Raw genomic sequence first — 13,886 nt, 5'->3', positions numbered from 1 at the left:
GACATGTGGCCAGTGTATTCTTTAGGACAGCTTTAGGGAAGGAACCTGCAGAGGACAAACTGAGAAGCGTGCCCCCTGGTGGCTGCAGGCAAAGTGGCACTCTAACCATGGAAGAAAAGGTGGGGTAGGGAAATAAATAGGTGTACTTTGTAACTATGGGTTTCTGTCCCGCTCTTGCAGAAACTGACACACAGGCTGGTTCTCCTTGAGGCCAAGTAAGAGGGGTGGCCCCACTGTGGCCACTTTGTTGGAAGTGCAGCGCTGTTTGCTCCTAGAGGCACATGGCAGCCAGCAACCCTCAGTGCCCTTGGTCTGTAGACACATCGCCCAGGTGTCTCTCTTTTTTCTTTTTGGTTTTTCGAGAGAGATACTGTGTAGCCTTGGCTGTTCTAGACGCTTTGTAGACCAGACTGGCCTCTGCCTCCCAAGTGCTGGGATTAATGGCGTGCACCACCACCACCTGGCTTCTGCCTTTTAATGACACCAAGCAGCTAGGTCCAGGACCTACCCTAGGCCAGGCTCACTAATGCTCTCGGCAGAGCACCCGTCCCCATGGGTGCCAGCCTTCCCTGGGGTCTGGCAGGCTTTGAAGTTGTTCTGTGTGTGCCTCACTATGTAGCTCAGCATCCAGGGAACAGCAGAGCATCGTGGTGCTTACTTGGAACCACAGCCCTGGGCAGCCATGAGGAGGAGGATCCTTGGTGCTCACCGGCCTCCCAGCCTAGCCCTGTCAGTGGGGAACTTTCGAAAAACAAGGCAGACAGGGGGAAAAAAAAAACCAAAAAAACCAACAAGGCAGACAGCAAGAGAAGGCAAAAGCTCATGTCAGTCTCCAGGCTCTGCACACATGTGTGTCTGCACAGCACAAATACAGGCCCTGCTGCAGAAACAGTTTATTTCCAGAATATTCTCACATAACAAAATCAACTGTGGCATTTGGGTCCACATACACAGGGCTGGGCAGGAAAGAGCTGTAGGTGGCCCGAGGGTGTGGCACCTATGGCAGACACTTGGCCTTATCCCTGGGCCACTCTGAGATGGGGCCTCAAGGTACAAGGCCACTCCCTGTGTGCCTGGCAGCAACTCGCCACCCTCAGGTGGAGAACAGAGGCCAGGTGCTCAGGCAATTTGGCAGGACACTGGCACAGAAGTATGGCCCTGTGGGGAAAGCCTGGGGACTGCAGTGACTTGGCTGGTGGTCACAAGAATATTGAGTCCAATGTCATCAGGGGCGCTATGGACATCCAAGACTCAGTCAGGCTTTCCTGGCGAGGCCACAGCTGTCCTGGGAAGGCAGGAAGGGGAGGGGAGGAAGTCCTTCGTAAGGCACAACTTCATTCCTGGGTTCTGCTCCGGGCAGACCAGGGCCTCTGGTCCGCGCTCTCCTTGGCTGGGGGACATGGCCTGCCACACAGCAGAGCTGTCTCTTTCTTCTATTACTGCCCACGGGTGGGGGTGGGAGGGTCCCGGTGGCCAGCACAGCCTAAACCAGGTGGATCAGGGCCTTCAAGTGGGCAGAGTACTCAGGATCCTGGGGACAGGAGTGACAGCAGGCTGCCACTGTCACAAGAGATAGAACTAGGAAGCTGCAGGACCCTGGGCACAGAGGAGCCTAGGGGTGGGCTAGATGGTGGAGCAGAGGATGCAGTCATGACAGCCATGCCCCTGCCTCTACCATTCCCACCCATCCCCACAAGTGCTCTGGGTCCAGCTTTACATCTTGGTGACAAAAAGGACGGACAGGAGCCTGGCGTTGGAGGCCGCTCCCTGGACTGGCTGGGAGCAGGCACACAGCCAGGCTTCCATGGGATGGCAGTCGACGGTGGCTGCTGGGCAGTGCTTGCTGAGGGCTCAGACGAGATGAACACAGGCCGGCGACCTCCTGGAACCCCTGGGGGACCAAGGTTGATGACGGGAGACAAGAGCCGCAGTGCTGGGGCAGCCAGCTGCCTAAGGCCACTGGCCACTGGCTGAGTAGCTGGGGACTGTGGGGTATTCGGGCAGACTGCTTCCAGAGAAGTTGTTGAACTGGGCCTCCCTTGATGGTGGGTTCCTCCAGGTACCGGCTGTCCACTCTGTCTGTGCCTTCTGGAAGCTTCCACCAGCCCCACGGTAGATCCTATGCACCTGAAGGATTAGGGGACAGAGACAGGCTGTGAACCCTCCAGTGAAAGCATGGGCAGTGCAGGGCCCTGCTCAATCAACTGCACCCTGGGTGCCTCATCTCTACCCCGCTGTCTCCACAGCCCACAGGACACCGTAGGGTGGCGTCTCGCTGTCACTGCTGAGTGTGACCTTTGACCAATTTAATTTTATTTTTTTTAATTTTATTTTTTGGTTTTTCAAGACAGAGTTTCTGTGTAGCCTTGGCTGTCCTGGACTCACTTTTGTAGACCAGGCTGGCCTCGAACTCACAGTGATCTGCCTGCCTCTGCCTCCCGAGTGCTGGGATTACAGACGTGCGCCATCATGCCCAGTCCTGACCAATGAAAAACTTATTTATTATTATGTACATAGTGCTCTGCCTGCACATACACCTGCACACCAGAAGAGAGCATCAGATCTCATTATAGATGCTTGTGGTTGCTGGGAATTGAACTCAGGACCTTTAGAAAAGCAGTCTTTAGCCATCTCTCCAGCCCTTGTTTTTTGGTTTTTCGAGACAGGGTTTCTCTAGCCCTGGCTGTCCTGGGCTCACTCTGTAGACCTGGCTGGCCTCCAGGGACCCACCTGCCTCTGCCTCTCAAGTGCTGGGATTCATTTTTTAAGGGACCTGGAGGAAGAATGGGGTGAAATGCATGCAGGGCAGGGTGGGTTGTGCCCCTCATGTTAGCACTCAGGGGGCTAAGGGAGGACCAGGAATCTAAGGCTAGTCTGGATAGTTTAAAAAAAAAAAAGCTGGGTGCATGCCTTTAATCCAGCACTCCAGCAGCTGAGGCAGGAGGATCAGGTGTTCAAGGTCCCCGTCAGCTCCACACTGAGTTTGAGGCCACTGTAGAGGCCCGGAGGGCAAGGGCAGTCTGCTGTCCCCTGGCTATCTTCATGGCTTGGCCAGCTGCTACCCTTCTTCAGTGCTCAGGGCTCATTTCCCAGCATGCCTGGGCCCACAATCTTGAGAACTCTTCTCACTGTCTCCTCCTCTGCTCCACTGTGACGTGAGCGTCTCTCCTGGCATAGCTGGCTTCACAGAGTGGCGCCCTGTCAACAGTGGCCCAGGAGCCTCAGGGTTCCTGTAGAGGCGCAGTTCTGGGGACCTGGGGACCTCACCTACACACATCAACCTGAGGAATGGAAAAGTGGCCGGGTGGTGGTGACACACACCTATAATCCCACACTCGGGAGGCGGATCGCTGTGAGTTCGAGGCCAGCCTGCACAGAGAAACCCTGTCTCGAAAAAACAAGAAGAAAAAAAAGAGAAACAAACCCAAAAACCAAAAAAAAAAAACCAATGGACAAGTGGCTCGGCATGTGTGAGGCCCTGGGTCCATGCCCCAGGAAACAAACTGCAAAAACAGGCTTCTGAAAGGGTTTATCTTGCTCTCCTCTGTAGCTCTGCCCCAGGCTCTGGGGGTGGGGGTGGGGTGCAGGCAGAGCTGCCTGAAGGTCACTGCATTGTCTAGGGAACCTGGCCAGCCTGGGGTCCTGCGCTCCCCACCAGGAGGGCTCCTGAGCCTGAGCCACTGGTGCCAGGGCCAGTCATGTGCTCCGCCCTTGCCCTCCTCTGGGGCCTGCAGTGTGTCCTCCCCAAACCCTGTGAGTTCCCAGGTGCCAGCCTGCAGCTGAGCACATGGGTATCCTGGGTCGGATGCACAGGAACGGTGAGGTCAGGGGAGAGACTGGAGGACTCACCTGTACAATAGTGACAGCCATCAAGGCAGCAGCCAGGGAGAACATGATGGCTGGGATCAGCATCACCACAGCAGCCCCAACATTGACCCCAAAGACTCCAACAGCTGCCAGCCAGCCACTGCAGAGTGGGAGAGGGGAGCCGGGCACAAGGGCTCAGCGCACTGAGAAGGGCCTGCTGTCCTTCACATGCAAAGAGCTCTGAGAAACCAACAAAGACAGGTAAACAAGGCCTGCTGTCCTTCACATGCACAGAGCTCCAGCAGATCACAGAGAAAAGCGTAACTTCAAAGGCGCTGGCTCAGCTCAGGGCCAGAAAGTGACTCATCAACACCAAGTAATGGCTACAACAAACTTCACAGTTTAACAGGTTTGAAGTCACAGAACATACCAAACAGGAAGCCACATTTCTTTTTCCTTTTGGTTTTTCGAGACAGGGTTTCTCTGTGTAGCCTTGGCTGTCCTGGACTCACTCTGTAGAGCAGTCTGGCCTCGAATTCACAGCAATCCACCTGCCTCTGCCTCCTGAGTGCTGAGATTAAAGGTGTGTGCTACCATGCCCAGCACAGGAAACCACTTTTTAAAGGTGGCGCACGCCTTTAATCCCAGCACTCAGGAGGCAGAGGCAGGCAGATCTTTGTGAGTTCGAGGCCAGCCTGGTCTACAGAGTGAGTCCAGGACAGCCAAGGCTACACAGAGAGACCCTGTGTCGAAAACCAACAAAAGCATTAAGTGAAGGCCTTAATGGCTCCTGCAGGTCAGCACTGTGTCTTTCATTCTCCAAGGACTCAGGAGACTGAGTTGGTGGTTGCCCGTGGTGGGCTGCACCTGCCTTTCAAGCACTTAGGCGGCCGACTTGAGGATCAAGAAGGTCAGCCAGGCGTGGCGGCCTTTACTCCCCAGGACTCGGGAGGCAGGCGGGTCTCTGAGTTTGAGGCCAGCCTGGTCTACAGGGTGAGGTCCAGGACAGCCAGAGCTGTTATACAGAGAAACCCTGACTCAAAATAAAACAAAACCAACCCAACCACACACATTACTTTTTCTTTTTCCCCTTGATTTTTCAAGACAAGGTTTCTCTGTGTAGCTCACCCTGAGCCAGGCACTGGTGGCATGGCCAGGTGATGGGGTGGGTGACAGCCCCTTCAAGGGTTACAGGCTCCAGATGCCAGGGAGGTGGTGGGAGGGCATGGCTTACGAGCAGCACTGAAGGGTAAGCGCACGCCTGGGGACCCTATATGGACACAGTGGCACTCAGGGACAGGCAGGCAAAGCCCTGAGTTCCAGGCCAGCCAAGGCTGGGGCCCTCAAAAAAAAAAAAAAAAAAAAAAAGGAGAGCCCTGACTAGGAGACGGAGACAGGGCGCTGTCTGTCCAAGGCAGGCTTGGGCAGCGCTGACAGGATGGGCTCTCCCTCAGAGGAAAAGTACTGCTGGCCTAGCAGGGCTGGGGGCAGCTCAGCCATGCCCTCTGCTGGCGGCCCAGGGCAAGGTGCTTCTCTTTCCCCACCTCCCTACCCACGGGTCTGGAGGGAGCCGGGGAGCCCGCGTGCGCACGCATGCCCGCACGCACGCGCGCGCGCACACACACACACACCCCTCAGCACTTACCACGCGCCCCAGCCTGAGAAGCCGATGGCCTGGATGACAGTCAGCACAAACTGGGCCCCGAAGATGAAGAAGAACGTCATGAAGTTAAAGGAGCTGTCAGCTCTGTAAGGGCAGAATGTGCAGTGTCACCCCCACTCCCCAGGGAGGGGACCGAGTGACACAAGCTGTCCTTGTGGGACGTACAGACAGAATCGGCGAGGACAGCACATGCAGCCTGGGTGCTGACTGACCACACGAGGAGACGGGGAGCCCCAGCGTCATGGAGTGGCTAACCCCTTGACACCATCAGGGCTGAGGGGCCACCACTGGGCGGGCTGCTGCTGCTCAGAAGGAAGGGTGCTTCTGGGAGTGGCAGGTGGGACGTCTCTGCTCTGGGGCCACTTGTCCCTGCTGTGGTGGCTGGGCAGGCATGTGTGTCACACAGGTCCTCCTGGGCTATCCTGGGCTACAGTCCTCTCAGGCACCATTTCCAAGCAAACACAGCACTCGCCCAAGAAGGCAGGGGTAAGGTGGCTGAGAGCAGACACCCGTGGATGGATGACAGACACACACGCAGCCATCTACAGGCTGGCGTGTTACAAACAGGAACAAGGCTCTGACACGCACCACGGTCAAGGGGCCTTGTGCTCAGACAAACAAGCACAGAAGGCCACACAGCTGTGACTCCATAATAGAAAATGTCCAGAATGGACAAATCCACAGACAGGAAGTGCGTTTGTGGGTTTGCGGAGGGTGGAGAGGGGACAGGGTGACAGCTTATGAAGACTGGTTTCCTTTTGGGGTGATGGAATCTTTGAGAAGCAAGCACTAGCAATGGCTAAGCCACTGTACTGCCACACTGAGGTACACTGCAGTTAGGAAACCACAGTGCATGAGACAAGGCTCACTAGAGCCATCACTAAGACTCAGAACAGCCACGTCGGGCTGACTACGATGTCTAAATGGGTAGAGCTGTGTGCTGTCAAACCACCGGCCTGAGTTCAACCCCCAAGACTCACCTATTGGAGGAAAAGACCATTCTGTGACCACTATGGCTGTCATGGCACATATGTTCATGTGTGCGTGCGTGCGTGCGTGCGTCCTGAAAACAAGGCTAGGCATGGAGGTACAGGTCTGCAATCCAGACGCTGAGGCAGGGTGGGCCACTATGACCAATCTTCCTACAGACACTCCACATCAAAGCACCCAGGGGGAGGGGGGCAGGACAGGGCTCCTTCCAAGAAAGCCTGAGACAGAAGGTGGCTGTGGCCTGTGGTCACAGATTGCTGACCACAGCATAAACATCCACCCACACTGGACACGCAGGAGACAATCTATTAGTAACTAAGCCAAAGCCTCTCCTAGAGGGGCAGATTCCAGGTCCCCAGGGACCAGAACACCCTCTGTGGGCCAGCATGCGGCTACCTACAGTTCTGAGCATGTGCACCCAGCCCCTGGGGCTCACCTTCTACATGCCTGATGGCCCCTGGAGCAAGGCTTACCGGAAGGCCTTGTATGCAGGCCGGAACCAGCACACATAACTGCAGGGAGTGAAGAGCAGCAGCCAGAGAACGGCCAGGCCGAAGTTGCCCCCTGCTCCAACCGCAATCCACCAGGCCAGGCAGGCCACCAGGTTTACACCCAGAGTGGCACAGTAAACTGGAAGGGGACATAGAGGGACAAGTACGCGGTGAGTCACCAGAGACCCGGGCCAGGCCCAGGGACGTTCGATGCCAGCACAGTAAGGCTGGGCATCATGCAGGGCCTGGCACGTCTCATGACCCACCCGTGGACCACACTGCCCCTGGCCGCGGTGGGGAGGGGACCCAGCACTCTCCGGGTGGGGCCCCCCACCCGGCCCACCCGCGAGGCTCACACATCCACAGGCGGTAGATCCTCTTCACCAGCACCTGGTGCTCCACGGGGATCTCGTCGGAGAAGTCCTGGTAGAAGCAGGGCTTCAGAGGCAGGAAGTGCGGCAGGGGGGGGAAGTTGTTCTCTTTTCCTGCAGGAGGGGACACCCCCAGGTAGCCCGCCACAGCCACAGCCTGTGGGAGCACCCTCCTCACACCTCAGGGCCCCCTGAAGCTGGACAGGACAGGGACCCCACAGGATCAGCTGTACCCTCTGTGGGCTGTAGCCAGAGTCACACGCTGGCACTGCGTGTGTCCGGGGATGGGGAGGAGGAAACCACCAGGGAGCAGCCACAGTCAGTACAAAGGCCCTGAGGTTGGTACCCACTGTCCAGCAGTGGTGGGGCTTAGGACAGCCAGAGGCCCTCCAGGGCCCCCAGGCTCCCTGCACGCTCCTCCGAGCTGTCCTGCTTTACCCCCTCCCTCGTCTGCAGCCGGAAGATGTGGATGGTTCTTTGGTGACCTGTTTGTGCCCCGCAGTGGCACCCAAGACAGACAAGGCAGACGCTGGGGGAGGCAGACCAGTTGCGCAACCACAGCTGTGTGTGCACTGGGGACACTGGCTGGCCAGACTCACCTGCCATCTCTGTAGTGGCTGACCAGGCACCCAGGCAGGAGGGACCACCTGAAAGGAGACTACAGTCAGGGTCTCTGGAGCCACTGGGACCAGGAAGACCCCAGTCCAGCCCACGCTGCAGGCTCTGCTGGACAGGCCAGCCAGCTTGGCTGCTGGCTCAGCAGGCGTCGGGCCCGGATGTGGGGCCGCCTCACGTCATTCTCCTTGGTGCCGTCTGGAAGGGGATGGGTCAGGCCGCCTGAAGATTCTACCCACAGCCCTAGAGCCAGGATGTCCCCGTCTCGGTGGCCCTACAGACGACTCAGTGCTTCCACCCCCATCCAGGCACCCAGAGTTCCCTGCCATGTGACAGCAACTGGGTCACTCCAGCTGTGGGTGTCAAACTCCCCTGGGATGTCACAGGAACCCCCAGCAAGCCCCAGGGGCACCCAACAGTCACTTTTCAGAGTAGCTCTGGCCGAGTGCCTCCTTTAGGACACACACGACTAGGCACGGGCCCATGCCACCTAGGGTAAGGAAGCTGCAGGTCTCCTGATCTCCCTGTACACACCCTGTTCAACCAGGTGCCCTGACTGGACACAGCCCCTCAGGCACAGGTTGGGCTGCTCACAGCTCTCAGCCTCTCCCTGCCACGGAAGCACGTCTTCTAGGAAGGGCCCTAGTTTCCCTCAGACAAGGAAGAGTAGAAGGACTACACGAAGACCCAGGGAGAACCCAAGCCCCATCTTTGGTCACATCTGCCTGGCAGCTCCATGGAGCATCGCTGACTCCAGCATCCTGCCTAGTACACTTAGACTGATCCTGCGGAGCCCCGACCTCCCCATCAAAGACGTATACAGAACGGCTGGGATTAGCCTGTGGGTGAACAGACCTGGTCCAACAGGTGTCCAGACATACTTGGAACATTCCAGACTCCAGGGACAGGCAAGGGTGCCCCTGCAAACACCCAGAGCAGTCTGCACTCAGCAGGGCTGTCCCCTCCCCTTCACAAGCCACACAGCCAGACAAGGATGCCCAACCCAGCCTGGCACCTCAGTGCAAATGGGAACTTAGTTTGAGGCGCTTTATTTTCACACACAATGGCTGCTCCCTGGCAGAGCCTGGACGACCATGGGGGCTATAAGACGCCACTGAGCAGGTAAGCAGAGCCGAGTCCCACGGTTGCCTGGTCGCCGCAGGCAGCGGTGAAGAGGCCACTGTCTCGGGGCTGAGAGGCCCACATGCTGACACAGTTGGTCGGTGTCGGGTGGGGCCCCGGGGTCGGGGGCCATGGAGCTGCAGGGGACTGCAGGCTGGTCAGGAGCAGAGAACGGTCCTGAGGCAGAAGGCCAGCAGGCCTAGGGGTCAGGGTCCAGCTGGCAGCACTGGTCCTCGAGGATGCCGCGGAACACCTGGAAGCGGTGGTTGAGGTCTGAGCGCGCATGCACACGGAAGCAGGTGCCCAGGGCGCCATCCGGTGAGGGTGCCCCATAGAAGACGCGCTGGATGCGGGCGTGGACCAGGGCCATGGCACACATGACGCAGGGTTCGCGAGTGACGTACAGGTCATAGCCAGTGCACACATAGGGGAGGCCATCCTCGTCCTGGTCCAGCTTGCGCACGCTGCCCGCGCGGGCACCCTGGGTGGAGGCGGTCTGGGTGAAGGAGCAAGCTGGGTGGCGTCTGAGATCACAGGAGCCGCGGCCCTGCCCCTGGGCCACCAGGTCAATGCACACCATGACGGCGTGCAGGAGGGGGCTGTCCACGCTGCTGCAGTCATGGCCTGTGGCCAACACACGGTCCGAGGCTGGGTCCACCACGACGGCGCCCACCGCCCGCAGGCCCTGGGCAGCTGCTCTCTGGGCAGCCCGCACCGCCTGCTCCATGTGGCTCTGCATGGCAGCTCGTGCTTGTGTAGAGAAGAGCTGCCCGGCCAGCGCGCTGGTCACCTGCTTGTCTTCGTGGAAGGATGTGGGCCAGTGGGCCCGTGCCTCCTCAAACTGGCTCCGGGTGAGGGGTGGCCGGGCGGGCACCAGCACCAGGAAAGGTGTGCCCAGGCCACGCGGGTCCACGGCCGTCCTGGGGAGGAGCTCAGCCAGCGAGCACGGGCCCGCGGAGGGCCCTGCCAAGCACAGCAGCAGATCGGACGCGTGGGCACCCTCGGCACTGCGGCTGGGGCGCACGCGCTTGAGGTGGGGCTGGGCGGGAAGCGGATAGACGGCTGACACCTCCCGGAGGAGGCGGGATGTCTGACGCTTGTCCAGGACAGGCGCCGCGTAGGCTAGCACCAGCTCCATGGCCCCCGACTGCTGCTCCGACAGGACGGGGAGGGCTTGCCACTGTGCCGGCTCCCACTCCTCACTTCCAGCCTTCTCAGGCTCAGGCTCAGGCTGCTCTGCGAGGCCCGAGGTGGGCTCCATCCTCAGCGGGGCTCGACTGTGGGAGACAGAGATGGGACTGGAGCGTCATCCGACATCTGTCAGCTTCTGTGGGGCAGGGGTCTGTGCTGGGATGCTGTGGGTACCACCAGGCCCAGGAAGGAGGAGTCCGGAGCACCAGGTATTGTCAGCGTACTCCACAGTGGCACAAGGGATAAGCGTGCTGGGCTCTTCGGGGCTCTGCTGAGGCCATGTGTACCCGACAGACGCCGTATTGAGGACAGTGTGGAGACAGGCACTCATTACTATCAGATCCAAACCCACCCCAGCAGCTGGCACAAAGCCCTAGCTTCTTCCGGCCCCTACCCTACGGGAACCAGGCCCGGTGGCACCCTGCCACCCCAGGAGGTGTAGGCCAGAGGACTAGGAGCTCACGGTGCTTTTGAGACCAGCCTAGGCTTCATAAAACCTTGTCACTAACAAAAACCATGAAAATGAGGAGCCAGTCTTTGGCCCCCACAAACAAGCCCATGCATGGGTGGTCACCACCCACAGACATCCACTTCTCAGTCTGTGCCTCCAGAGACCACAGGCCTGCTGTGAGCCGTTGACAAGCTCTGGCTGACTCCAAGACCTCAGGCCTACAGTCAGAAGGACCTGGGTTCTGCCTACAGTGTGGGGACTAGACCTGCCTAGTGCAGTCCAGGAGAGAGCAGTCCCTGGGGCCCCCGACTTGGACTAGATGAGACCTGCAGAGGCTGGACCACTGCTCCCCACATGCAGCTCCTGGCTCTGGGGAGTGGGGGTGGGGCACTGATGGGTGCTTGGGTTCCAAGCTGCTAAATGTCCCATTTTCTATATGGTGACAGTGAGGGTGAGTTCAGGACCACCCATCCTTCCCAAAAGCATACACTTCAACTGACTGTGCACCTGACCCCAGGTGGCCTCAATGGAACATGCACACACTGGTCTACCTGGTGGCACACATCTGTCATCTCAGCACTTGTGGAGCAGAAGCAGGCAGACCGAGGCCGGCCAGCCAGAGCTACGAGGTGAGACCTCATCTCGATCGCTGTACACCCAGAAACGCGGCAGGCCTAGGATGCAGCCTAAGATGCAGCCTTTGCCGAGGAGGGGCAGGCCTCTGTCCACACCCCTTCCCACTGTGGCCTGCCAAGTCCCTCCACCTCCAGCTTCAGTGGGCTAGCCTGGGAACCTGCCTATCCATGGCCAGAGCTTTCAGCCAACCCTCAGCCTGCTTGTGCCAACACCATGGCTACCCTGTGACACACAGGGAAAATGCCAGGCTCCTCCAGGCGCCCAGCTAGGGCAAGGCTATGTGGAGAGGATCCTCTCAGAAACACCTTCTTCTTGTTCTGGAGTCAGCGCTAGAGAGGCCAAGACAGCAGATCTGAGCAAGCAGGCCGTTCACAGACCACCTTTCACCTGGTTCTTTGCTACTGAGCCCATTGGCCATCCTTAAGTCATTAGCTTGGCTGACAGCCCCGCCCCGCCCTGCCAGGAATCCCCGCCCCTCGCCCGCAAAAGGAGACTGGGGGTGTGGCTGAATAGTGGCAACGCCTAACAAAGCAGAAGGAAATAGGGAGGGGGGAAATAAAAGAGCCCCCCCACCCGACCCCAACCCCGCCACCCCCGTGACAACCACCCGGCCACAGGAATTCTCCACGGGATGGGCTCACCCGGGCTGCCCAGGTCAACACTGCATGGCTCTACGGGCTAAACAGATAACTACAGGTGCTACCCAGGAGCCATGAAGTCCAGGAAGGGGTCTGAGAGCCCGGTGTCACCATGGCTGCCCCTGCACAGGCTGCACTGGCAGGCAGAGGCCATGGGGTGGGGCATGGTGACATCTGGCCTCCCCAGGGCATATACCAGGGTTACAACCCACACCACCCGCCTGGGCCACAAAGCGCCACTGTCTCCGGGGCAGAAGACACAGCCTCGTTTGTCCCCTCAAGACTACGGCAAAACAAGGGACGCGAGGGGGAAAGAAGGCTGCCTTGGGGACAGACAGCCTGGGCTCACAGACCTCTGGGAGGAGTTTAATAACTCTAATGCCGTGGCTAATGTGACCCTTCAGGTTCCCTGCTGCTACACAGGCCTGTTCTGCAGGCTTGTTTCCTTGTTTTGAGACAAGGTTTCCCTACGTAGCCCAGGCTGGCCTAGAGCCTGCCAGCTTCCAACTTGCAGTCATCCCTCTTCCTCTTGTCACCTCCCACGCGTGGGGCTGAAGCGGAGACCAGGACAAAAGGGCTCCCTTGTCTCAGGGGACAGGTTTGAAAGGATTGCCTTGGGCCACAACCAGGGACCTGCCACCCAGGGGACACTCCCTACAGTGGCTCGGGAAGCCTGCCTCTCTGCACTGACCAACTGCAAGCAAACAACGGTCCTGGGCCCATGGTCCGACAGAAGGAGACCATGGCCGCAGTGTAGACTGGCTGCGGGGATGGACAGGAAACTGCATCGGGGAATCAGGTCTGGAAGGCCCTAGGGGGGAAGATGCTGGGTTCCAGGCCAGCATGAGCCTTACTACAAACCTTCCAAAAATAAAATATAAAGAGGGCTCGGGGCAAAGCTCCGCAGTAGAGAGCCTACCTATATCTACAGCGAGGGCCTGAGGCTAAGTTCAGGGGTGCACAAACCAGTGAGGGAAATGGGGTGCGGCTCAGGGGTAGACCACTGCCTCGGATCCCAGAGATGAGCAGGGTTCCTGCCTAAAATCCGCTACTGAAGGGAGGGGGCACGGATCAGCAGCACCGTGCCAGCCTAATATAACCAAGTCCAGACTTACGATCCCTGGTACCACCAAAGATACCCCAAGAATTCCCATAGGGCACCACGGCTTAAAGAGAAACTGCACACCTGCTGTCAAGATGGTGAATAGACAAACCTGCGGCAGGGGACTAACTGTGATGACCCGTATCAGGCAACCGGAAGCAACTGGAAATCACGGGGTTTCCGGAATGAAAAAGTAGGGTACACGCGTGCGCAGCAAACCGACGGCATAGGGCGCGGTGGGTGCAAACCCTGTGCGCACGCGTGTTAGCGTTGACCGCTCGCGCACGCGCACGCCCACCGCCTCCCGGGAAGCGCGCGACACCCGGAGCCTACGCGGTCCGCCCCGGCAAGGCTTTATTTCCCCGTGTCCACCGCCCGTGCCTCGTTACCAGCCCCGCTGCCCGGTGGCGGATGCGGAACGGCGAAAGCCGAGACCCTACGGCGGGTGCTCACCTGAGGGACGCCCGCGCGAACGCCACGCTTCTCCAAGTCCTAGCAACCGGGCCGCCCCGCCTGTCGCCGCGGGGCACGACGGGAACGTAGTTCTGTGGGCGGGGCCTACTCCAGGCAGAGGCGAGGCTTTGACTACAATTCCCTTAAGGCCGCGCGCTCGGCTGCTTCACTCTACCCTTCTGTATCAAGGGGCTTTTTTTCCCCCTGCGTCCTGGTGGGGTGGGGTGGGGTGGGAAGGGGGGTGAAGGGGGGATGGAGAGGAACACCGTGTCACTAGTTCGAGACCTACGGATGGTGCCGAAAGTTGGACCCTGCTTGACACTTGGCAACATCAGCAGAGAGAGGAGATTTGAGGC

The 13,886-nt window shown here is 59.0% G+C and overlaps 2 protein-coding genes across 4 annotated transcripts; both read right to left on the bottom strand.

Annotated features, from left to right (window-relative positions):
- Positions 1-1,933: 1,933 nt before the first annotated feature.
- On the bottom strand, positions 1,934-13,626 carry Scamp4 (secretory carrier membrane protein 4). Of its 3 annotated transcripts, none has more exons than XM_051139747.1 (7): positions 13,531-13,626; positions 7,922-7,969; positions 7,308-7,436; positions 6,934-7,090; positions 5,453-5,554; positions 3,850-3,967; positions 1,934-2,127 (listed from the first exon to the last, which is right to left on the bottom strand). In XM_051139747.1, the coding sequence occupies exons 2-7, from the start codon at positions 7,926-7,928 to the stop codon at positions 1,951-1,953; spliced, it is 690 nt and encodes a 229-aa protein (XP_050995704.1). In that variant the 5' UTR covers positions 7,929-7,969; positions 13,531-13,626; the 3' UTR covers positions 1,934-1,950. The 3 variants fall into 3 exon arrangements, with proteins under 3 accessions (XP_050995704.1, XP_050995706.1, XP_050995705.1); XM_051139749.1 differs by having other exon boundaries at positions 7,308-7,374; positions 13,531-13,601; XM_051139748.1 differs by lacking the exon at positions 13,531-13,626 and adding an exon at positions 8,819-8,842 and having other exon boundaries at positions 7,308-7,374.
- Adat3 (adenosine deaminase tRNA specific 3) lies at positions 8,887-10,464 on the bottom strand. The gene is given in 2 exon segments (XM_051139746.1): positions 8,887-10,332; positions 10,334-10,464. Coding segments are annotated over 2 exon segments (1,110 nt in total). The 5' UTR covers positions 10,370-10,464; the 3' UTR covers positions 8,887-9,258.
- Positions 13,627-13,886: the final 260 nt, after the last annotated feature.

Source organism: Acomys russatus, chromosome 31 (genome assembly GCF_903995435.1).
Source record: "Acomys russatus chromosome 31, mAcoRus1.1, whole genome shotgun sequence".
Classification (NCBI taxonomy): Eukaryota; Metazoa; Chordata; class Mammalia; order Rodentia; family Muridae; genus Acomys; species Acomys russatus.
This window is presented reverse-complemented; position numbering and strand designations above follow the sequence as displayed.

Coding starts and splice junctions, on each gene's coding strand:
- Scamp4 (XM_051139747.1), bottom strand. Junction 3,968..5,452: donor TTCTCAGGCTGGGGCGCGTG/GTAAGTGCTGAG, acceptor CCCACTCTGCAG/TGGCTGGCTGGCAGCTGTTG. Junction 2,128..3,849: donor TGGCTGTCACTATTGTACAG/GTGAGTCCTCCA, acceptor CTAATCCTTCAG/GTGCATAGGATCTACCGTGG.